The sequence below is a fragment of the Anser brachyrhynchus genome, assembly GCF_964034855.1.
Source record: "Anser brachyrhynchus genome assembly, chromosome: 2".
Classification (NCBI taxonomy): Eukaryota; Metazoa; Chordata; class Aves; order Anseriformes; family Anatidae; genus Anser; species Anser brachyrhynchus.
In genome coordinates this window covers 131,274,654-131,300,210 of record NC_137695.1, presented here as the reverse complement: position 1 = coordinate 131,300,210, position 25,557 = coordinate 131,274,654, and the positions used below count along the sequence as shown (strand labels likewise).

General features: G+C 43.5%; 1 protein-coding gene across 1 annotated transcript in view; it reads right to left on the bottom strand.

The window, feature by feature from the left end:
- Positions 1–25,373, bottom strand: part of ZBTB10 (zinc finger and BTB domain containing 10) — a 38,947-nt gene extending 13,574 nt beyond the window's left edge. The window contains exons 1-4 of the mRNA XM_080579446.1: positions 24,131–25,373; positions 16,392–17,289; positions 4,308–4,481; positions 2,002–2,177 (exon numbers count right to left, since the gene is read on the bottom strand). Coding sequence (XP_080435572.1) covers positions 2,002–2,177; positions 4,308–4,481; positions 16,392–17,289; positions 24,131–25,132 — 2,250 coding nt within the window. The 5' untranslated portion in view covers positions 25,133–25,373. The remainder of the gene's footprint in view (positions 1–2,001; positions 2,178–4,307; positions 4,482–16,391; positions 17,290–24,130) is intronic.
- Between the last annotated feature and the right edge of the window lie 184 nt (positions 25,374–25,557).

Below are 25,557 nucleotides of genomic sequence, written 5' to 3'. Positions count from 1 at the left end.
AATACCCCATTTGAGGTCATGTTGAAAAAGTTGCTCTTTTAGATACAAGAGAAAGTACCACCCACATGCGGAAAAAAAGCAAGGTCAAGATACAAATAGTTACTTCAGTCCCTCTTAATCTGTACAATTGATACAACTTGTTTTTTTCTTTTTTTTTTTTCCCCTTTTCCCCAGCATCTAAGCTTGTTATGATACTGTTTCACACAAAGCAAAAAATGCCTGAGGTGTTCCTTGAATGGCAAAAAAAAAAGTTCCAAATCCATCAGCGGGGCTTAACTGAGTTCATTTTATAGTGATTTTCGTTTTGTCTGACTTCACCTCCTTTCCAGTAAAACTTCCTTTTCCAGTAAAACTTCCTTAGTTTAAAAAAACTGGTCAGATATGACAGGACAGAAACCTAAAGTCCAACTCTACTTATCCTTGTACAACAACTACAACCTACTGTTACTATCTTCTGGAGGAAGAAGCAGATTAGCTCCTGGGACACATGGTATCACCAACAATAAGGCAATAACAACCTTACTTCCTCTGCCCAGCCAAAAAAAGCCACATACCATCACCACATCCATCACTGCAGTCACCTACACATGCTACAGAACAGTGTCCTTCAGACTCAATAACATCATAGGTACTCCTGTCCCTTCAAGCATCTAAGCCTTCGCCCAGTGGCCCACACCAGCAGGACAAGAGGGAGCAGATTCAGACTGGAAAGGTGTATTTAAGGTGAGAGAAGTGAAGCAGAATGTAAGAAAGATGGCAGTTCTAAAATTTACTTGGGAACTATTAACATATGCCTTGCCTACCTGTACAACAGTTTAAGGAAAACTGAAGATTACTACAGTGGTCTTAAGCATCATCTAGAATTATATTCTTATGACTCCCATTATCACTTACTTTTGAAAATATTACTGGCTAACAGAAAGTCTATTTTATGACAGCACAGGACAGAAAGGAAAGTTAAGACAACTTGCACCAACAGCTCTTTACTGCATCCACATGAAAACCTGAAAGCTCACAACCACATTTTCTACTCATTTAGGAACCACAAGGCAAAAGCAAAGAGGCTACGCAGACTTTGTGGAAAACCTTCATAAGCTGACCCACTGATTCTCAAAGGACTGAGGAAAGACATCAAAATGGAGAAAAAGCTCAAATTACTCTATTCCACGCAGTAGCCTATTTTGAGTATGTGCAAAATGAGTTGTTTGTTGTTTTTTGTTTTATTTTTGAGATCACAGCTTGGAGAAATGCTACCACCTTCTCACTACCAATATGATCTTACTTCTGTTACTCCCCTAAAACACACCTTAGATGTTATACAGTAAATATAATAATGAAATCTCACCTGTTTCCTTACAGACTAGAAAGTACCTGCTAAATACCCAAGACAGATAATAGGCTCTCTGAACCTTCAGACAGGTAGTACTCAAATTGATTCCCAATTATGCAACAGGTAAGCTCAACTGTTGAGTATATGGTACTTGTAAAATGTCAATTCAGAAGGGTATTTATTTACTGTCTGTATGTCACATACTTTTCATTCTAACCTAAATCTTAAAGCACATCATACACAATAGCATTGTCTAGTTGTGAAGCAAGTATTTCAGAACTACCCCAAGATGTGCAATTCTTGATTAACAGCGTGTCCTCACAGAAAACAGTGGTGCAACATCATAGAATATGCAGATGTGCTATTCCACTGCTGTAACATTACAGCAAAATTTCCTTTCATTATCTACAGGATACTTGCATATCCTGCAACCCTCACGATCCTTTCAAAGTAATCATGAAATTATCTATCAGAATTCCAGAGACTGTCTTAATTGGTACTGCATTCTACTGTATGCACTTACTGCATGGAGTAAGAATATGAGGCAGTTATGACAGAGACATTTATCTTCATCCATTTCAGATTAATATAAAACAGTTTTACATTTGTCACAATGTAATGACGACCCCGCTTGTACATGTGCATCACACACACACACAGATGTTACCTACCAAGGAATGTCTCTTTACGTGCTCTCTCCGAGTAAACAGCTTCCCACAGATGTCACAACTGAATGATCTCACGCCTGTGTGAATGAGCAAGTGTCTCTTTAGTGTTCTTCTGTATTTGGCTACATAATTACAGTGTGGACACTTCAACTTGTTCATGATTAAAGCAGAGGAATCGCCTACAAGAAAATAAGCCATCAGGAGAAAAGATGATGAAACACAAGATTATTTCAATATGTTCTGCCTGGTGCACAAAAATAAGCAGGTGCCAAAACAATAAAGCACCCACGTGACTTTTCATCAGCCAAATCAGAACAATGCCTGCCTGCAGAAAACCACAACTACCGGTGGGTCCAGCACGTATGATCTTGCTAGAAAAATACATAATTGTAAACAAGGAATTTTAAGAACAGGAGTACAGATCAATTCTTTGAAAAAGTAGTATTATTTCATGAGTCAGAGTGAGTTAACTACAGATTAACAGTGTTACACTTCCCAGAAGTCATTTATACCAGAAAACACTTTATTCAAGATTAGAAACGCTGTAACTGTGACATTTAGAAAGTTCTGATCTTCTCTCCCAATAATTTATTTAGAACCAAGTGCAAGAAGTGCCTGGCCTAAGATCTGAATCTATATCAAAGGAAAAAAGAAAGTATAACCAAGCAAAAATGAATATTGAAAAAAAAAAAAAAAAGAGGATAGTAAAAGGTAGCATAATTCTGGAACAGCTAAAAGGGTATAAGATATTGGTTTAGATTACTCTGTTAGAACTTACTTAGCCTCTCCCTAAAATCTAACTTGGTCTAACGGCAGAAGAAATAGTGAGAGCATAAAAAACTTCTGGAATTAGCAATATCCCAGTTCTTTCTTCTGAAAAAGAGAGCTATTAACATTGCTTGGACCAGGGACAACACAGCTTGCCCAAAAGTTATCTGCAAAACCAAGGTTTACTACAGCTGCCTCTTGCTATATGAAATAGAAAGGCACAGGATGCTGTGACAGTTATGAAGATGGCCACACAGGAATACAAAGGTTTTGAGAAAGGTGAGATAAGAATTTATGAACGTGATTGTAACCATCTACAAAGGAAGCATCCAAAAAGGTCTATTGCCACGTGACTATGTACGAGAGTTTCTAACTTGCAAGCTGGCAGGAAGAAAGCAAAACCAGTCTGTTACGTGCACACCTCTATCTAAGATAATGCCTCCCACTTAAAAAGCTTCAAAAATTAATTTCCATCATAATGTGGAAGTTACATTTTGCTAGCATTCAAAAATTTGTCTTGGTGTATCTGAGCACCCATGCAAGCTGCATGTCACCATGATGTCATGTAAGGGGTTACACGGAAAAAAAAGAAGTTCAAAAAGGGGTTTGAATTGTAGTTTTATATACTTCTGTTGAAGTATGACAGACAGACACACAGACATCAGGGCTGTAAGATGTATGGGAACTTAACAGCCTAATAACAGGCAGACCTCAAAAGACCTCAAAGTTTGAATCCCTTACCCACTAGTGAGTTTCACCTTCTGATGACCCAATTTCTTCCATTGTAAAACCAAAAATATCTGAAGTAAACCATAAACCACATACCAGTAATATCTCAAAGTCATACAGAGGCAGGAATTACTGTTACCCAGTCTTATGCATCCTCAAGGTCCTCTTTTTTTTTTTTTTTTTAAGAAAGACTGCGTATTTTGATGATCTAGCAATAACAGTTTAAGATGTGGTGTTTTTTTGGTACATTCCAAATGTTTTCAGACAGAAAATAATTACAGGTAATCGCTCACTTGAATAAATAAGACACGCAAGCTGCAAAAGGGTAGGCTACATACCACAAAGTTGACTGATGAGGGCTTTAGTTATGTCTGTATTGTATTCAAAGCCAATACTCTAAGTTTTTTTATAATATTAGGAAGTATGCTGAGATCTGCTTTTAAAATTATATACAAAGATACAAAGTTAAATAAGTGTTCAATTTTAAAGCCTATTTAATCTGTAGCTAGCTTACAAAAAAGCTATCAGACAACTAAAGACTTCAGGTACCTTCATATTCAGGCACAATACAAGAGTCAATATAGGTCATGTTCTGTTTTAACTTTCCCGTATGTTTGAATTCCTCTCTCTCTCTCACTCCAAAGAAGTAGTCTTATTTACATTATGCAAAAGGGCAAATGAAGTGGGAGAAGATTATGTAAACACACAATCTAATAAATCTCTGTGGAAGTTAATCAAGTATTACCTGCAGCGACACACAAGAACTCCTATCAGCGACAAAAAACAACCTGCTCTGTATCAGATATACTTGCCATTTTCCCAAGCTTCTTTTGGCCAAGATTCTGGCAGCAGTCCATACTTGAAGTCACTTGAAGTACCCGGCAGCAATCCGTACTTGAAGTCACTTGAAGTACCCGGCAGCAATCCGTACTTGAAGTCACTTGAAGTACCCGGCAGCAGTCCATACTTGAAGTCACTTGAAGTACCTATTACAGACACAGTATTACTTCAGCTTCCCTCCTTCTAATCAGTCAGTTTGTATCTTAAAATATGCATCTTTCTTCAACTGCGACAAAAAAGTTTAAAACCTTAAAATCGTAATGGTTATAATCCTCTTTCACATAATCTTCAGCACTGAAATGAAGGAAGCTGTGTTCCTGTTTTAAATGAAATTAGATCTCTGCCTTGCTCTCCATGGCATCATTTTTTCAACCCCAACCTGAAAAAAATTCAAAGCCTTTTTCAGACCACAGGAACTTTTATGGTAAGGATACTTATTCCCTTGCTATCATCATGCCAGTGCTAAAAAGTTTTCCAGTGGTTTCTCTTTAGAACTACTAAGTGCAGTGACTCCATCTGGCCCACCACAGGCAGTCTACTAGTTGGTACAAATGTACATGTTTTCTACCACAGGTGTGATTTGCTTTATTGCTTTAAACTATCTCAGTGGTATACAAAGTGTTTTACATACCTTTAGTTATACAAAGTATCCTACAGCTATGTCTAAATCCTTTTTTGAATAATCACCCCCATTGCTCTATAACCACATCAATTCAAGAGACCATAATTACTAGAAATATACCAGCTTGAAACACCAGTTTGTGTGTTTACATTTGGTCTTTAGATGAGCTCTTCCTGCAGTTTGTACGGCCTTTGTAGTTTTTTTACCCCTTTTAAAAGAACAAAATTAGTCAGAAGCAAACAATGCCTTGAAAAGAAGAAGATATTTCCTTGTTTTAATTCCACACTTTTGTAACAAGTAATATTTGCATGCGTGAATACAGAATCACTATTATATATCACACAGAAAAGGACTATAAATAGTACACCAAAAACTGCACTAGGCATTTGACAGAATTGTATTTGTAGGTCAGAGACTCCCCTGGCAAGAGAGCAAATCAATCTTCCCCCCCAATCCCCAAGACAGGAGTTTGCTGGAAAACATGAACTCATAAATCCATTACTTTCCTCACAGGCACATAATTGTTAAATAAACAAACTGCAATGGAAACTGGCAGATTTCCTTTTATTTGTCTGGATGGTGCTGAGATCCTCACCACGCTGGATTCCCAACATCACTCCTGTCAGAAACCACGAGAAGGACTTCACAGCAAATGTATCTATTTTTACTTTCCACCCTGAGACTGTAGGTTTTCATGGTCCAAAGACTTTTTCACTTGTCCCCATACTGCTCATTCCAAGGATTTTTCTGGGAAGGGAACTTCTCTCAGTGTAAGCTACAGTTTCATACAGCCAGTAGTATAAGCAGCACACTGAAACACTCATAACTTACCATTTTATTGGAGAAAAGTACAAATTATCTATCCTTACAGCATTAGGCATAGATATTAGCTTTATTTAACACTCAAGCAGTATTACAGTTGGCAGCAGCAGTTGCAGCTGCAACATGAGAAGATGACAGTTCAAAAGGACATAAATTAACAAATAGGAAACCTAGAATTCTGCCATGTCCTTTACACAACGGCAAATGATAAGCAAAGCTGTACTGTGACTGCCAAACCACAGAGTGAGCAAAAAGCTATTCCACCTATCTGAGCTTTTAAAAATCACAGCTTGAACGGACGAGGTAAGAGAAATGTCAGTATTTTAACTTACCCACCTAGCTATTTTGGCATGGAGAGAGAAGGGGAGTGGGGGGGAGAAAGGGCCAGGGAAGACTAAGCTTCCCTCCACCTTAGAAAAAAACAAAGTAATGAGGACAACATTTTAACAAAAACCTTTTAAACTACAAACTCCGATAGCCGTCATTACGTCCAAAAGAGGCAAGAAGTCCTTACGCTAACTTGAAGCTATATACTCCCGCAACGCCACCTCAACAGCTCAAGCAATAGAACAGATACCCTATAGGCATGCCAACTCCACATTCCTTTGAGGTGAGCACTAAACCTTCCTTCTGTAATATGCGAGAAAGGATTAGTGAGGAAGCAGCGCTGTACAGCTCCGAGCAAAAGCTAAGATGATGACTTCAAGGCTAAAAGCCTCCAAACTAAAGCAGACTTCAAGAGCTAATAGAAAAGCAAAATGCTTTTTATAATTTGTTTAAAATGTTAGACCTTTTCTTCGTGGTTTTATCCCTCCCTCCCCCAGACTGTCCTGTCTCTAGCTGTACAGTGGAAGAGCAACAATTAAAGTATTTTAATCAGTCCTCGTCCCCTCCCTTTTTAGGAGGACCTACAAGATCAGCAGACCAAGGCCTTGACTGCTCGCAGGTGTAACACATATACTGTGTACAGGCAATATAACACAACCTCCTTCAAAGTAAGCATACAAAGACTGGCCATAAGTAAAAGGTCTACCAAGCCAAGCACATGTATAACACTGCCACTTTGATGGCTCTTATGGATCTAGGAGAACACACGGGGAATTTCACGAGGAACATCTACACTCGCAGCTGGTATCGAACTTTGAGGGAAGTTAGGAGCTCAAATCCCTCGGGAGACCTAGATCTTAGCATGAGGCCCGGCACAGAGCCAGAGACTTCAGAGCTGTAGTCTAGCACAGATAAAAAGCTACTAAGTCTGTCTACGACAATTTGAAGAGAAGACCTGCTATAACATGAAAGAACACTGGTATAGATACCACAAGAGATAAGAGGTTGCTACAGACATCTCAGTCTCTGCAGAACACAGGATTAAGCAGATCATAATTAAACCTAATGCTTATTCCTTCTCAAAATAATTTGTTGACCCAGAAAACCTACTTTCTAGATTGAGCACACGTCTAACAGGCCTAAAACACTAAAAAGGCATTTTTAGCATCTCATGGCTCGTCCACGCAGGGAAGACATGAATTACACGTAACGAAGTGCAGCGCCTAGGCTCCAGTAGCTGCCCCAAGGCGGACGCGCAGCCGACAGCCCCACCAGCTCCCGACTGCTGCTGAGCCACATGCGGGATGCCACAAACCCCAGGGGCTCGCAGCGCCCGCTCCCAGTCCTCCCACCCAGGCTGCGGCTCCTCTCAAACCTGCAGCTGTAGTCACCACCCAAGCTGTTCCCGTCAAGTTAACACAACCCCAGATGATTTTGACAGGAGGCTGAAAGCAACTCCATGCCCAGCTGTGGGGGCAGACCAGGTGGGAGGGGTGGGGGGCACAGCAGAATGCACACAGTAGTGAGAAAGGCCAAAAAACAGGGTAATTAGAAGCAATAATCTGTATCTTCAGACCAGTTCATCTGACCACAGCTTTCCCCTAATCTAAGGATAGTTTTTTACAGCTTTGTTCGTTCCTAAAATAGGCGTAGGTTAATCATTCAAATGTCAGCTAGCCTCCAACATCCACCCATGCTTCCACCCTGCGTGGAGAAGAGGCTTCTATTAGCAACCTGACCTTAAAAAAAAAACAAAAACAAACCACAAACCAAAATAATACCAATAATAAAACAGAACACAAACTGATTAACTATCAGCATTAAAACTCTCATCATGTCAGTCTGAGAAGAGATTAAGGCTGTTCCAAATACCATGAAGTGGTCGTGTGGGCTTTTACACAGCAGAAGAACTTCATGGAAGGCTTTTACATTTTGACTTCTCAGGCAAAAGGATAACTGCAAGTCAGACGCTGAATTTCAGTTTTCAGGGCAACAGGTAGGGGAATATCACCATGAAGAACATGTGAGCAGGAACATCCTTAGTTGGACATAGTTTTGTTTTTTCCGAAACCAGAAATAAGCTGAACTTCTGGGAAGGAAAGGAGACTCCTCAAGAAAGGAGTGGGAAAAGATTGAGAAGCTCAACGATTTGAGCTGTTGAACATGTTGCTATAGAAAGGGGTATGGCGGCAGGGTGCATGAGAGGAAAGGATACAAAACTGCACAGCAGACAGTTACCTGTCATGAATTCAGCTTCTGTTTTCTTCAAACATATTACCACCAAAAACAGTGCCAAAGGAAGAAGAAAAGGAATAGGACTGCTTTTTCCCCCAACTTTTCTGACACTGACTGCTTATTCAGATCAATTCAAAAAAAAAAAGCCAGAAAGTAGATCAGATAAGCGATTAGGCCAGAGCTTTCAAGGATCGTAAAGAGAGCACTGGTAATCTACTGATACAATCTGGTTTGCTCTCAGAGAGCTGGATTTGTTGCTTATGTTAAGTAATGTGACAGGAAAAAAAAGACAGTGCTGCCAAGAGTTACATACTGGCAAGGTAGAGGAAAGAAAATATATTGTACTGCTTGTTCCCAGAGCATTACTCACATCTTTAACCTTGCTTCTGAAAAGGGGTCAAGGCAGATTACTTCTCAGCTGCCTCTTGCAACACACGTCTCAGACAAACTTAAGATATTTTGCCAGTGCAATCTTACAAATACTCCATGTACCACTCCCAATTGCTCTTAATTTTTGCTAGCTCCCATTCATGAAAACTGGTTTACTGCCTTGACTATGGAGGCAGAACTGTCATCAACTAAGCCTGCCAGATAACCAGCAATCGTTGCCAAATAAATAACCCGCTTTTACAGCTTGCTTATCATTATTCCCTCCAAATATTCCCCCACCCCCCCAAGAAAGGGGTGCCATTCAGTCTGTCACTGCTTACAAAGCCAGTTTGCTGGTATCCCCATAAAGGCAACAACAGCGAAACATGAGAGGGTGAGAACTATCCTCATCCACATCATTTATGGGGGGGAGCTACTGGTCTCAGGGAACAGACTCAAGGAAGAGCTGAGATCAGAAGGAACCTCTGAAGGTCACCTAGTTCAACCTAGCTCACAGCAGGGCTAGCTTCAAAGCTGGATTATATGTTGCTTTGAACCTTACCAAGTGTTAAATATCCACGAGGATGGAGATTCAATAAACCCTCCAAGCAATCTGCTCCAACCCAACTGCTTTCGTGGTCAACAGCTTGTACATGTGTAATTTCTCTTGCTGCAACTTGTGACAGGACTCCCGCCCTTTCGCTGTGCACCTCTGCAAAGCAGCTGGATTCCTTTTCTCTAGAATCCCTTTAAGGTGGTCAAAGACTGCAGGTAGATCCCCCTCGGGCTTCTTCACGCTGAACTAATTCAGTTTCTGGGCCTCTCCTTGAACGCGTTCTGCAGCCCCCTAACCACCTCAAGTGCCCCTTCACTGGACTCCCTCCAGTTTGCTGACTGACCTGGGCTGCCCTAAACTGGACACAATATTTCAAGTGTTGCCTTGCCAGTCCCCAGCACAGGGGACTTGCTAGTTCTGCCAGCTCTGCTGCTTATTCTGCTAGTTCTTGCTAGTTCTGCCAGTACGAGGCCAGCCTTCGCTGCTGCTAGGCTGCGCTAACTGATCACAGCGTCGCTTGTAGTCAAGACAAATACACCAAGGACCAACTTGTATTCGTTTGTATTTATTCTTACGTAAGGACATAAGCACAGGTACCATTGCTACGCAGACTGTTTTGACCAGAACAACTTTTAATGCTAAATAGTTGAAAGGAAATATTAAGGAAGTAGTGTTTCAATTTATGCTAGCTTCTCTAATTGCAGGCAACCTGAGAAGCAGCAGAACCACAACAGACCCAAACTCTTGTGCTGAGTATCTCAGTATCATTCATTCCAGACAGATTTTGCCGAAGTCTGACTCTGTCCAAGAATATTGAGAGATTTTGTCTTTACACAGAGCTTTGAAGAAACACAAGGTACAAGATCGAGGCACAGATCTGTAAAAACACCGATCTGCTTAAAAAAAACAATCAAACAGGAAAACCCTCCCAAACAAGCATAATATAAACTTGCTACGCCATAGTATTCTACTCATAGTATAAAGTTTCTATAATATGAACACATTTCTGGTTGGATATATTTACTGATACCTGCCAGAAACTGGCACAAGTAAGAAATGCTGCCTACTTCTCCTCCACCCCCACAAAACTACTCCAAGTCCTCTACAGTTGCAGAACCCACCCAGCACACAGAGCATGAGCAGCTGGGCAGCCAGAACTCAGCAGTAAAGAGAAACTGAAAACAGAGCTGAAAGGAGTGATTTTAGTCCAACTACACGCCACTTGAAACTTGCAACCTATTATACTACAGCTACCAACACTGAGGGTGACCTACACCTTCCCTCAAACAGCAAACAACAACAAAAAACAACCCAAGGAACTGAACAGCAATTGGTCAACTCATACTTCTACAAACTCTTATGTGACAAGGTCACACTAGCACAAAAAGCTCTCAGGGGGCGTTATGGTATTTTAACTGAATTGAACAGGCCCATCAAGGCAGAAAACCTGCAGGGTAAATAAGGAACTTAGTGCTTTTCTGTACCATGTCAGCGAAGACAGCCATTACTAAGAGTCCTTTGCCTATCCTTTAGCTTCATAAATGTCATCTGGGAGCGGGTATACATGTGAAGACAAGAATGCAGGAAATAAAGTCTTGTTTTTATCCACTGTTTCCTTTTTTTTTTAGGGTAATGGTTATCTGGAGGAAAAGGAAGCGCTTTTTCAGGGAAGTTGTACTCTTATCTTCTTGATAGTTCAGAAAAAAGCACCACACTGAAGTCATCTACGATCAAAGAGGATCTGAAACATCTGGATCAAAAACACTTTCACTGCTCAGCATATGATTAAATGAATTTGGTGTGACTTACTGAGCTACATCTTTGAGGTGCAGGAGGGAATGCAGTTGAAGGAACAGCACAGCTCACTTCTACAGCTGTGTCCCCCAAATGAATCATGAAGATACGCAGCCCCTGTTTTTCTTTATTTATGTCGCTGTTCCCAGCTTCATCACTATTTCATAAATAGTAGAGGTAGTGGAAAGATCAGGTCAACTCTTCAGATCGATAACTTCTTAGAACTGAATGTATTGCCTATGCTTCAATTGCACTGAGACAAAAAGTAGTTCTACAGCAGATGGTAAAAGCAAAAAGCAGAACTTGAACAGTCTGTGTAATCAGATGACAAAGTGCAAATCTTGATCTGGAATCCAAGTGCCCGTGGACACCACATAACCTTCTTCCCCAGCCCATCTGCCCTTTTTTTTTTTTTTAATTGAAAAACCCAACATATGAATACACAAAACATTCCTTAAAGTTATGAGGTCAGCGGCTGTCCATTCCATGAGAATCTACTCGTCTTCAGGATCATCCCGAGGAGAGGCAAGTTTACAGGGTAGGGAAGCAGTTGACTTCCAGGTGTTGTATTCTCTTTAGGTGCCTTTCAAAACCCCCCGGGCCTTCATTTCCAGCTTAGACAAGAAATGAAGCACATAGAGGTTAAATGTCCATTAAGCGACTTAAATCTTTCAATCAGGGTGTCAGCCGGACGTCTGAGGAAGATCTGACTGAGAGTCATAGAATCAGAAAAGAGGGGGAGAAAAATAAGCTTAGTTTTCTATTAGTATATTTGTTTTCTTTCTAAATGGGACAGTCAAATGGGACTTACCTCTACAAAAAGTAATCCATCAGGCTCCATTTCTTTAAATACAAAGTTACCTATTCTTATTGCAAAGTCCTGATCCAGTCATGACTTGAGGGAGCAGCATATGACAAGAACTGTGACTAGCACTACGTTTTTGTAAGCAGCTTGAGACACTGCTTGTAACATATTGGAAAAATAGTTGCTTTAATAGCAAACTGAATTAAAATCCTTAAGAACTCCTATGAAACTATCCAGAAAACTCCTGTTCCACAGAAGGTTGTTTTCATCCTGTCCTTGTTACCTTTTGCCTTGAGCCCCCTCTGATCCAATGCGTAACAGCATTATATGGCCTGAAAATCATGCTAACAAGTGATCCAGTGTTAATGTCATAAAGCTACTGGAATACTCCGTTAAAGTGTCCGTAAGAATCAACACGGTCAGCTCTGGAAAGCATAAGCAATACTTAGTTGTGTTCTGAAGCCTAAGAACAGGACACACACTCCAAAAACCAAGCCCAAATGAAAACCAGATTCAAGAAGTGGTAATAAACTTACAAACAGACACTAAAAATACCAGTTGGAATCACTCAGCTTTTAAGAACTGCAAACTGACCGAGAGGTACTGACTGATTGCACGGTTATTTCCACCATGGTAAATGGTTAATTGTAGGATGCACCACGGCTGTAAACAGTGCAGACATTTTTAACAGATTATCAACTAGACCAGAAAATAGTGAGATGGATGGTACCTTCAGCGGGGAGAAGCTCAGCTATTTTAATTAATGTGGCTAAAACTGGAGAATGCTTGAAGGCTTCAGTAAAAGCAGATAAATGAAGGAAAATGTCACACTGAATTTAAAACCCATCTGAGCTTTATGGAGTTATCTGAAGGCCAAAGTGCTACTTCTTGCAGGAAAGGTGTTAAATACAAACTCACTGGCAATGCAGGGTGAGAGGAAGGAGAAGCCGACATACCCTTACGGATGGATGCCTGCAGGAAAACGCACGTTCAGCAAGCAGCAGTTTAGCACGTTTGCTTTACTGGGACAAGAGGTGACAGCTCAGAAAACTTTTATTGTTGTTTATCGAATACTTACCTAGTAGTACCCAACTGGAAAGTCCATTTACTACAGAACTCAAGGTAGTGGCTTTTGTTTTTTATCCTGTTTTGGTTTTTGTTTTTAAGTTTTTGTAATGAGCGGAATGTTCTTATACTGGCTTCCCTTCCACCACGCCTGTGGTATTTCTCTCCCCTCACAGAAAAGCCAAACAACCTAAAACCACAACCAAGGACAGGGCAACTCACTTTGCATGTAATCAGACATCTAATAACCACAGCTGGTGTTAGTTTTCCCCAGCAGCACACTACAAAGCGTAACAGAAGCAGCTCATTTTCTCTTTTAGCAGCCAAAGGGACAGCGAGAGTGTATTTCTTAGCTTGCATCACAAGAATTTACCATTCATTCTTTTTCTTCCAACTGCATTGTTTTAAATCTGTTCCAGAAAACATTTTTTTTGTGGATTTTTAACTCCCAGTGCCTTTTTTTTTTTTAGTAGATTTTCATCTCCACGGGAAATTTAATCCACAACTGAGAAGTTAGCATATAACCTGCAGGTTATTCTACAACCCATTCTTGACATTCTTCCAATTCTCCGTTCTTTATCCCTCTTCCTCCTCCCTCCTGCACCTTTACTTGGGGCTGGAGGGAGCCATTAAAGAAGAGAGTGTTTTACAGAACAAATGCACTTATCACCCACATAGAGCAAAGAAAAAGCTAGCAAGCAGCGAAGGAGAAAGAACACTGGTTGCTGAAGCACTGAGAACAGCTGAAAGTAAGCTGTACCAAGCTCTACCTCCAGCATCTCCTCGTTCCAAACCACACGCATACACAAAAGAACTTCATAAAAGTAAAGGTCTTAATATAAAAGTATTAGACATGGCTTCCAAAATAGTTCTAGAACTAATAGAAAAGATGTAATTATGTACTTGGGATCACTTACATTGCAGTCAAAGTACCAAGGAGATCATTAATTGATGCTGTTTTATAGTTTAATAAAAAAATAAACTTATCCCCTACAATCACAGAGTTTTCAGTGATTTTGGGCAGACACCTCAGCACAAATTCACCGTGACCCATGCCTCCAACACAGTTCTTTCCATCAAGATGTTGCATGGAATATATTTTGTAATTTAATGCTTCAGCACAACGAATGACTGGAAACCTTGGTGTTTCTGCCCAAAAAAAAAAAAAACTGAGCAAGTTCAGAACTTGTTTGATCATTATTGCACTGCCCCCATCATCCCTTATTCCTACGTGGAAGGTCCAGAACAGCTATTCAAATTCTGTAGAATGTGTACAGGCATTTATTTTTGTTGCAGGAGACACCGTTTGTTAGATGCATACTTATTCTCTGTGATATTTCCAACAGTAAAAAGAAGAGTTGACTGTCTACCCCAAATAAATCAGAAGTAAAAAACACATGCTAAATTGTGTCAGGAACTTGGTATTTGTGCGATTTACAGCGCCTCAGGTCCCCCACTCCTGCTCCAGCCTTTCTGCTGCCCTTTCTCATGCCATTCCAGCTAAACATGTTTCAGCAAGCAGTGCGGCCCAGCACAGGCAGATGTGCTATGTGGGTGCTGAGGACCCAACACCCCCACTACGCACAGCTCGAGCTGTTTTACTTCAGGCTGTATCTAACCTGGTGCTGCAGACCCAACAGCTGTTTGTGGTTGACACACAACAGGCACGTTTCTCAAACACAGCTTTCATTTTCATTTCACGCAGAAGAAACCCTGCGCAGCCCAAGAATGCTCCACAATGTGAATCAAAGTACACTAAGATCGGGAAATTCTCCTCACAAGTGTGTTCCCAAGCTGAACTGAACAGCTACTGAGGACCTACCCCGAGTTCAGAGATGAAGGCTGCAGAAAAGCAACCCCCCTTTACACTCACAGAGCCAGTGTTAGCTCCCCAGCACAGCTGCTTCTCCAGATCTGCTCCCGCAGTGCCACTTGCTGACAACAGACGTCCCCTGAACTGCCCGCTCCTGCTCCCACAGATAGAGCTATCCATAGCTCCCGTCTGCACCGCTCCACTGTCACATGCCGTCGCGGTGCTCACGTCTATACGATACACGAATCCCTTCTGGTACAACACAGCACAGGCACCACGTGCCCTCTGCTGGACTGCTACCCACCCACCGCCTCTTCACACCTCGGCAGCTGCCAGCAACAGAGAAAGGCTCCACAGCACCACGAGCTGAGGAGCTTCAGCGCCCCAGAAGAACTGATCTGGATTTCTTTCAGCCTTGTTTTTCAACAAGACTGGGGGTACAGGAAGAAGCTAAGGTCATCCCTCCTTCCGCCAAAATGAATGTAGGTTTCTGGGCCTTCCTGAGAACTCAGGTTGCTTTCAACTCTGTCTTGTCGCTGGCTTACAAAAATAGTCTACGCCCACAGGTCTGAGTGACTTTGTTTTTCCTTATTCTCCTCTTAATTCTACCTTGTGAGCCTGGGAGGCAGAGGACACCTACAGTCTCTTGAGATGCTTGCAGGGGCCATTCATTTTAAAAGGCTTTAGAAACAGACGCGTCTAAAGAACTTTGTTCCAGCTGTCTTACATCTACCTTTAATTTAACTGTATTTGGGAGTCAGCTCTGAAATTCAAGGTTCAGAGTCACACTTTCAAAGTTGCCAATCGGCCTGGAAGTGATACAGGTAAACAGCAGTATTTTGTGTTTCAGCTACTCACATGATGTAATAATAATTAAAAGCTACACTACCCTGAATTCTAAATACACTGTGAACTATCTGCTTAGAACTTTGTGACTGTATTTATCTTTAAATACATTTAATTTTATTCTAGCACTTACATTAACCAATATTCTTTGAAAAAAAGAAAACGCTGTGAATCAAGCCACATTTCAAGATTTGCCTGCAAAACAGTTCAACAATAAGATATGCTCTCTCCTGTAAGTCACCGTGGCATCTCTTTCCCATCTGCTTCTCGTATCTACACCTGCTGCAAGAGTCAATATTATACTAGCCAGGATTACTCCTTGTGCATTTTCCCAGGTATCCTTACAACAAGCAGTAGTGGAAAGGTCATTTCTGTTTCTTGTTGAGACTCAGGGAGACGACCCCAAAAATCTTTTGCCAGTGAAAGAAAATTATAAAGACAATCTCCATGCAACCAGCTAGCATTATTACCCATCAGTTATTGCTCCTTGATTTTGTGCCTAATTGTAGCCACAGATCAAATAGAGATGTGAAGAGTTTAGCTTCTACTAGTTGGTAAGGAGCCGCAACCCAAGAGTCAGTTGTAAAAAGTATGTTACATACCACATGGCATGGGCTAAGGCAAATCTTTTTTCTAGCTGAAGACACTTTGCTGCGGTCCAAGAGAGAATCAGATTGCTGAATTATCCTGTGTGCTAATTTTCAGTAAAAGACCCTAATGTAGCCTTATAAAAATTACATTGTTGTGTGCTTTGTTCAAAAATTCAGTTTTCAAATAACGACTGATGCTACGCGATATTTACCTGCTTCTTCTTTAATAAAAGACAAATCTTCTTCTGGGTACGGGACTGACGGTTGCAACACTGAGCAATCTTCCGAGTTCTCTTCGGTATTAGGTGGTATATTATAAATAAATCTCTTTGCCGTTTGGTTTTTCCTTCTTGCTTTTCCGGGTTCTTGAACTGATTGTCCCTGTGAGCCCATGTCGTTCCACACGAAAACTTTTCCCTCGCCTTGAGATTCATTTTCAGCCATTTCAGGTGAGCTGTCCTGGACCCAACTGCAGTCATTCATTTGGTAGCTTTCCATTTGGGCCTCATCAATAGAGTAACCATCGTTCTCAGTTTTTATGCTGCTTGCCAAGTTGGTAAGGTTTCGTGTTGCCCAGAAACTGGCAACTTTCTGATCCCTTGGAGACATACCATCCCTGCTAACGGATCTTCTGTTATAATCCACCACAACGGTCTCCGGAGCTTCTGATTTTATACTTATGTTTAAGGCATCTTTAATGAAATTGCGGCAAGACTGGACAACCTCCGTCATCTGAAGGTAGCTGGCCACTGACATCACTTCAATGGCATTTTGGCTCGTAAGCACGAGGTTCCCGGAATACAAGAAGTCCAAGATGACAGAAAAACCTTGAACAGCAACAACATCTAAATAGGTAACAGTGGTTTGGTTACGGCTTTCTTTGTTTGTAAAGCAATACAGAGTCTTAAAGAAGCGGCTGCCTGCAACCAGGATGTTCTTGTGAGCTCTGAAGACCCTCCCACTCACCACAATATTGACATCACAAAGAATGCCTTTCTTCCTCTGTTCATTTAGTTCTTGCAGGAGCTGATAGCAGTAAGAGTTCTCATTTGGCCTGCTGTTAAAATCACAGTATCCTTCATTATTCAGTTCTGACGGTAACTCTGACTCCTGGAGTTAGAAAAAAAAAGCCATAATTAGCTCTTAACGAATGTTCTCCTTAATCATACAATGCTATTATAAGGATATGGAACTAAACTTAGAGTTTTTTTTTTTAAATAATCTTGGCCATAAAGACAGGCTGGAATATATAATTAAAAAAATACTTCTGTAAACTAAGAGTCATGTTCTCATTCCGCCCCCCACTCTCCCATATGGAACAAAGACAGAACTAGCAAAATTGCCCTAAGGACAAAGGAAGTAAAATTTGGGCCAAAAGTAAGGTAAGATTTAGTTGAGCACTAAGTACTTGTCTTTGTTAAGCCATATACATTAAAGATGTGGAGTCCCTTTCCTAAGATTTAACTACATGCTTCTCCCATATCCAGTTCTTTGTTTTTCCTTAGAACTCTCCACTTTAACAGGTCAAAAGACAACCCTGATAATGGATTCAACATTTGCTCAGGCTGCGAGATGAATATATGATGTCTTATCTCCCAATCTCTACCTGTTCTATATGTTCTAAGAAAACATATTGTCAGAGTAGTTACAACAACAGCTACATTTCTTCTACAGTTCTACAAATTAGGGTGCTTTTTAAAATTATTTTCTGACTGTGCAGGTTTAGTATTAAATAGCTGTATTAGAAGACAAGTGGACAGAATACTGCAAACAACAGTTAAGCGACATTATCTAAGGCTTTCTTGAATCAAACTTCACTGAAACTTCCTAGCAGCGACATCTTTAAATGCTAAATATTTAATCATACAGACAATATGTACTTATGTGTCTCTCTACAACCTTTCCAAGAAGAGATCTCAAAAGTGACTTCAAAAATCTCCTAACAGTAGCATCAAACAATCCAACACCAAGAAATGAGTTATTAAAGATTAGTTCAGGCAGAGGCTGATGAGTAACAAGAGGTCTTTACAGCACTGGGGCAATTTGTAACTGATGTTTAGACAGTGATGATTCAGATGTGGTACAAAGCAGCAGCTAGAAGCAAGCAGAAGGTAACACAGACTGGCATGTTTGAGACCATACTTATACTGATTGATCGGTGCTGCCATCAAGAGCACTGATGATGACAGGGTCGTTTTTGTGCTGGATCTCTAAGACTCTTCTTTTCTAGCAAATAAGAACAGTTCAAAACTGGCTGGCTCCAAAGTGATTTTGAATGAGAGAAGAGTATATTTTGCCAATTACGCTTTTTGTTTGTTGGTTTGTTTCCTCTGTTTAAAAAACAAAACAAAACAGAGACTCACACGTATTAGAAAAGGTAGAGGTATTAAAAGCTCCACTGCCTCAGCATTACAGGTCAGATACAGGTAATGGGCTTTCGAGAACCCATAATGTGTACTGGGGCTAAAATATATCGTAAAGCAAAGTACTCCCCTTATTTCGGGACTACAGCAGCTATATCAGAAAGCCACTCTCCACTACACAGGAATTAGCGCATTAAATGAGTACTCGCCTCAAGATACAGTCCCAGTGTTGATCACTGGGATGCCAACCGAACAACTGAGGTTGTAACTACCCCCTCCAAAAAGGGATTTTACATCTATAAGCAGCAAATAATGCCCAACAAAACCAAAACAAAGTTTTCAGCATCTCGTGCAGACAAAGTTCAGTTTGCTGTCACATTCGAGTTGCTTCTAAATCTCTTCTCAGAAAGCACCCAGTAGCAATTAGGTTTTTACATGAAAACAAGCAACAGATCTTTGTCCAGCCTCAGCTTTTTTTTTTTTAATATATACATTTTTACACTTTTTTTTAATGCATTTTAGTACATGCTCTCTGACAAAAGCAAGTACTCTCCCAGATCAGACTGCTGAAACGGGAATGACATCCCAGATGCGCAACAACTAAGTGTGACATTAAGTTCTGAGGATTTCAGAGCACTGTGTAGTTTCAAAGTGCCAATCACCCCGACTTTGCATCAGATTAAAACAAGAATGATGGTACCGAAGTGTTGTCACTCTAGTCCAAATCAAACATCAGTGACTTGCGTCGTACACAGCACATGTCGGGTACAGGCTACAATAGCTGACGGAATTTCATTATCTGGGAACATGTTAAACGCCACATAAAGCTTAAAAATAATCTGCAGGAGGCAGGTTACAGTGTCTTTTTTACAATGCCTGATTACAGAGAAGTGATAGAGTACGTTTTAACTGACGATGTGTATGCAACCAAATCCAGCTGGACAGTGAGATTTACAGTGCATCATTTCTTTAAGAAAGTGACAAGCCAGCATGGTAAAAAGGACCTGCAGATTTATGTGCTATGGAAAGAAGGCTGAAGTCTTCATTATGAAAACGGAAGGCAGAGTGGAAGTAAGAGACATAGTGTAACTAACATCTGAAATACAGATGGGGGGTGTCGGGGCAAAGAGATATGCTTACCACAGGCACCCAGAGCTTTACAGAATGGGGTGCAGAAAGATTTTTTTTAAGCTGATTGTAATACTGAACACAACTGGCTAACTGCTGCTACGGGAGCAGCCAACCTTAATGCTGCACCTCAAACAAAATGAAAGCCCTAACATCCCAACAGCTAACAAGTTTGTGGAAACCAAGCGTTAGCATTTACCATGAGAAAAATGGAAGAAACATAATAACCCCCTTGGAGAGTTTCAGACATCTCCCCTCAGTACAGAAGAGGTACAACACAATCTACTAGATTAGAGTTAAGAAGATAATTACAGAAAAATCAAGGAAAAGTTAACTTCAAGCTTCTATTACCCCCGTTATGTTCATAGCAATCATCATAAGGGTAATGTTTTTCTGGTGAGAAACACAAACTAGTATTTCCTTAGATGTCAAATTATATTTTCAGAATACAGACAAAAATATTCCCCGGGCTTAAGTTATCTCAACCACTTTACCTTTAAAAACTCGTTAGAAATCTAGAAAACGAAGAATCGTGTTCTCACGTGTGGAATTCACAGAGTGAGTTTGAAAAGCTTCACTCTGCGTGCAACACGAAGAAGTGGTCTAAACAGAACACAAACTGCTCAGAGAAACTAATACTGAGCTCAGTTCCAGTTAACCAGTCTCTGAATATACACAAAGACAAATGACTCTTTCATATGTATAACTCACTAATTAAACCTGCCTACAAGCTAACAGTAGCTGAAAGAGACTACCAAAAACTGCTACTAGAAACCGGCTTTTCTTTCCCTCCTGTGCATCAGCATGCTCTGCCTCCTGGGAGCAAGAGCGGGGGGAGGTTAGCAAAAACAACCCAAGCGCAGATTCCACCCCAGCTGTACCTATACCAAAAGTAGTTTTGCCACATTTTTGTAATCCCTTCCCCATTACCACACCTTGCTCTACAGACTCTTTTCTACACCCCCAAATCAATTCGCAACCTGAAAAATGGACCTTGTAACAAAAATGAGCTGTCAGGAATTTCTCCAGCACATGCAGCTACAGAGGAAAATCATCTCGTAAAGCGGTCTTATCAGCTGCACCGCTGCCTGACGTGCTGCAGCATCACCCGAAACCCAGCGGTTGGGAGCTGCTACGCCCCTGCCCAACACCCAGTCGAGCGGCTCCATGCCGGGTGGGAGCACTGTGCAAAGCCAGGGCAGGCGGGAGCCCCTGCCCCGCGGTCCTGACTCCCTCCTGGCTGCTCTGCTCTGCTGCGAGTAACTCAAGAAGTTAACTTAGACCACTACAATGCCACTTTTGCATCTGAAGCACGACTTCTATTCATCACCGCTCGCACAAAGCAAACAATTACAGTTCACATGGAAAAAATAACACATCAAAGGCCTTCCTCCTTTTGGAGAGCTTCTGCTTTAAACCAACGTGCCTGTTAGGCTGGAGAAAGCTTTTCTGGCAGTATTTCCAAAGCTCGGCTTCAAATTATGTCCAGAGAAAAAAAAAGGTTTAAGAAACAGCTTTAAAGAGAAGAACCAACAACTGCCGATAAATCTGCAACTCATGGATCTAAGTTCATCACAGAATTAAAATATTTTGCAGTCATTTCCCAGTAAGCGTCATTGTTTCATTTTTAGTTAAAAAAAAAAACAGTCCACTTTCTAAAAAATCTGAAGGTAGTTTCTTGCTGAATTTTATCTCTCTCTAAACTTTAACACGGAGAGAGATTATTTTAAAAACTAGATGAGAAAGAAAGGAGTTACGATTTTGGTCTTAGGAAGAAGCACCAACCCCTGACAGCTCCATACCCTTGAATTACAGCAGCTGCAACCACTTGTGATGTATTTTGGCATTCCAAATTAAACGTATCCCAAAAATAAACTGAAATCATCACTCACTTCTTCATGTGTAATATCCAACAGACCTATAGAAATTTCCACTGCTTTACTGTCTCAACACCTACAATTTCCTCCCCGCTCTCCAACAGTGGCACTCCGCCATATGTTTATTAGCAGCTGCTAAACATGCCCTGCAGTTGGAGCTTGTCAAGTCAAGAATACATATGTGGTGTTGTCTCTAAGACAAAGACTAAAAGATCTCTCCCAAATTTCATTAAATTTAAAAGGCTTTGCTGCCTCATTATGCGCGTTGGAAATATGGTCAGGGTACACATTACCCACTTTTGTTCCGAGTATCTGGCATCGTGGCGTTAAGATAAAAAGATGACTGTTGTTTTGGTATTAGATTAAACATATGGATCAAGATAAGCGGAAGTGCTATTAAAAATGTGAAAGGATATGAAAACTAAAAAAAAAGTGCAAAGAAAACAGTTATTCTTAATCACATTTGCAATAAGGCAAGTGTAACCCAGAAGTGCACCACAAAAAAACCCTACAGGAACTCTTGAAAAACTCTAATTCCTCCCTCGTAGCAAGTTTTTAACTGAAGTGTATTTGCACAGGGACACATCCAGCCCTGTTTTCTACTCAAAATCACCACTCTTTCTAGAGCTACTGAAAGCTTACTTTGTCCAAACCTTATCATCAGTAAGTACAAAAGAACCACTGACACATCTTACCCATCCTACCATTTTCATTCATTATTACAGTTACTACAATTGTTTTTTCTCGAGTTAGCAGTGGTATAAAGTCAGAGGCTCATTTTTATGAAGATTCCCATGACAGTGAAAGGTTAATCTTCAAATATAAACAATACATTAACTTTTAGGCTACTGTGATGTGCGAGATAAGATTCCACCCGCTCCTCCCTCCTCCCCAATATTAGTGTTGTGATACAACAGGGATAGAAGGTCAGAAGGAAAGAGCATTAAGCCTAGTAGGGAAAAAAAAACAACACCTGGAATATGTTTTATTTACACATAGCTAAGGGCTGTAAGAGAAACCTCCAACTGTGCCACCAAGTAGCATTATCCAGTGAGATGGAGGCTGCGCAGCGACAGGACATACCTTTGCAGGGTAATCATTCACAACAGGATGGCACAGAACATACCGCGCTAACGCTGACCAAAAAGAATGTTTTTGAAATGTTAGGAGATAAAAGAAATCACAAATGAGAGCTTCAAAATAGAAGCTGAAGGTATTTAAGGCAAGTCAGGCCAAAATACTGCAGAGAATAGCAAAACTCAGATTGCAGGAAACTGATAAAGCGACCTCCTGCCATGGGACGTGCGTAACAACAGGGGCCCTAGAATTTCAGTCCGTGAATGCACTTACTGTAGAGGCAGCATTACTCATCTTAAATGTGAACGCTGCACTTCTGGACCCAAAATACTGTTTTGGATAACTGGTATTACTTCATAACTTTTTTTTTTTTTTAAAAAAGTCCTGCAGGAGTTTTAAATTAAACCTGTATCCCTTTTCTGACTGGCTCTAAGAGAACCTATGCTCACCTAACATTTATCTGTCATTCTGATATCGCACCCAAACCACTAGAATAGCAGCTCTTGTCCAAGGTACCCTGAGCTCCTTAAAGTGCTCGAGCGACAAGCTCAATTTAAGTGCTACGCTGTGAGTTGGAGTCCAGATGCATCACTGCAGCCACGGCAGGCATTTTAATGAAAACTCAGCTCTAAACAGCGAGAGCAGAGCAGGCGGGGATTAATTCCGCCTAACAGCTCGGGTTCGATCTGACAGGTCAAGCAGTAACCTAACCTGGAGCGCAGCAGCTTGTGCCTGCTGGCAACTTTACTGCCAGTTAGCCAATCTGAGCGAACTTCTGCAGTGCAGACATCCTTCGGGAGAAAGGCTGCAGGAGGCTAGCGATTCGGCAAGGCTATTCTTCAGAGCATATGCGGATGGAAAGCTCTCAGTCAGCCCTGCCTTACGTGTAAGAGATGCGAAGAAATACCGTGATTTTGAATTCGGCAGGGAGCACGAAGAGTTTCACTAGTCCGAAAGCGCTGGAGGAGAGCTGGCGTATTACCGTGGCTTTCGGGAAACCACATGTTTATCTCAAACAAACACCAAGTTGCGACTGCAGATTTCTGGCAAAGTAACTCAATCTAAAGCACCGCGTTCGGCAGAAAGATTTAAACGGGGAGGCGCAGCCCGGAGCCACCCGAGCAAGGCACCAAGAGCAGGGCGCTGGAAGGGCCCCGAAGGAGCGGGATTTCGTGCTGCCCAGCTCCGGCCGCTGCCCTCCTCCCCCGGGACCGCAGGAGGAAGCGGTGCCCGGCGCCTTCAATCAGTGCAGCGCCGCGGGCTGCCCTCCGCTGCTGCGCCGGCTTACCTCGGCGGCTCGAAGGACGGACAGACGGACGGGCGGGCGGGCTCGGCAAGGGGCACTCGCTGCCCCCATGCGCCCAGGCCGGCCGCAGCCGCGACAAACACAGGAAGCCGCGTAAAGGAGCCCGTACACGTGGGCAAGCGTGGATTAAAAAAAAAAAAAAAAAAAGGAGAGAAACAAAACTGGGCGAAAGGGGAGGCCGTCCCCCCCGCGTCCCCTACCTGCTCGGCGCTGCCCGGCTCGTTGAGGCGATGCTCGGCGGAGAGGTGGTGCCGCAGCAGCAGGGCCCGCTTGTAGTTGCGGGTGCCCTTGCAGAGCTCGTCGTGCCCCCCGGGGACGGGGCCGCCGGCCAGGATCAGCTCGGGGGGGGCGGCGGCGGCCGCGGCGGCGGTGCACCAGGCGCAGGACATGAGGCCGGTCTCCTGGCAGTAGTAGAGCCATGGGAACTCCTTGAGCCAGGAGCCCTGGAAGGAGATGTGCAGCTTCTGCAGCAGGGACTTGGGCCGGGCCAGCGGGAAGTGCTTGATGCTCTCCCCCTCCCCCGCGCCCACGCTGCTGCCCTCCGCCTCGTCCCCTCCGTCGCCCCCGGACCGCCTGCTGCTGCTGCAGCTGCCGCCCTCGGCGCCGCTGCCGTCGCCCAGGCTGCCCCCTTCGCCGTCCTCCTCGTCGTCGCTGCTGTCGCTCAGCGAGCCGCCGTCCTGCACCAGCTCCTTGCCCTCCAGCAGCCCCTCCGGCTCCAGGCCCTCGGCGCCCTCCAGCTCCAGCTCCTCGTCCGCCCCCCGCCCGTTGAAGTGCTTCCGCGGCCAGGCCGAGGCCTCGCAGCCATTGTTAGCGGCGGGGGGGCCGCCGAGGAGCCCCCCGCCGCCCCGAAAGGCCAGCGTCCGGCGGTTCCGCTCGGCGAACATGGGGCCGGCGGCGGCGGCGGGGGGCGGCGAGGAGGCGGCGGCGGCGGCGGACTGCGGCGGCAGCAGCAGCAGCTCCTTCTCGTCGCCGGCCGCCTCCAGCTCCTCGGCCTCCAGCCCCTCCAGCTCCACTTCCTCGTCCGCCCCGCGCCCGTTCAGCGCCTCGGGGGCTTGCGGCTCCCAGGCCTCGCCCGCTCCGGCCCCTCCTCCTCCTCCTCCTCCTCCGCCCGTCGCTGCCGCCGCCGCCGCAGCCGCCGCCGCCGCGGTGAGCAGGCCGCCGCCCCGGAACGCCAGCGTCCGCCGGTTCATCTCCGCGAACATGGCGCGCGCCCCCCGCCCGTCGTCGCAGCCGCCGCCGTGAGGGAGCGGGGAGGAGGGAGCGGAGGGAGGGAGGGAGGGAGCGAGGGGGGCGGCGGCCGAGGGAAACAAAGTCCGGCCCCCCCCCGGCTCCGGCCTAGCTGGGCGCCGCCGCGGGCTGCCCACAATGGATCCGGCTCGGCGGCGCTTCCGTCCCGACAGGCCCCGGATCAGGCCGAATGGCAAAGCGAACAACGGACCGCTCCCACAATGCACCGGGGGGCCCGCCGCAGGGGAGGGGGAGCGCGAGCGGGGGGCGGCGGCGGCGGCGGCGGGAGGGGGGGGGGAGTGGGGCGGGGGGGGGGGCGGGCGCGCGACAGCTGGGGCGCGTCACGCGACCCCGCCCCGCCCCTCCTGAGCCCCCCCCCCTCCTCCTCCCCCTCCGAGCC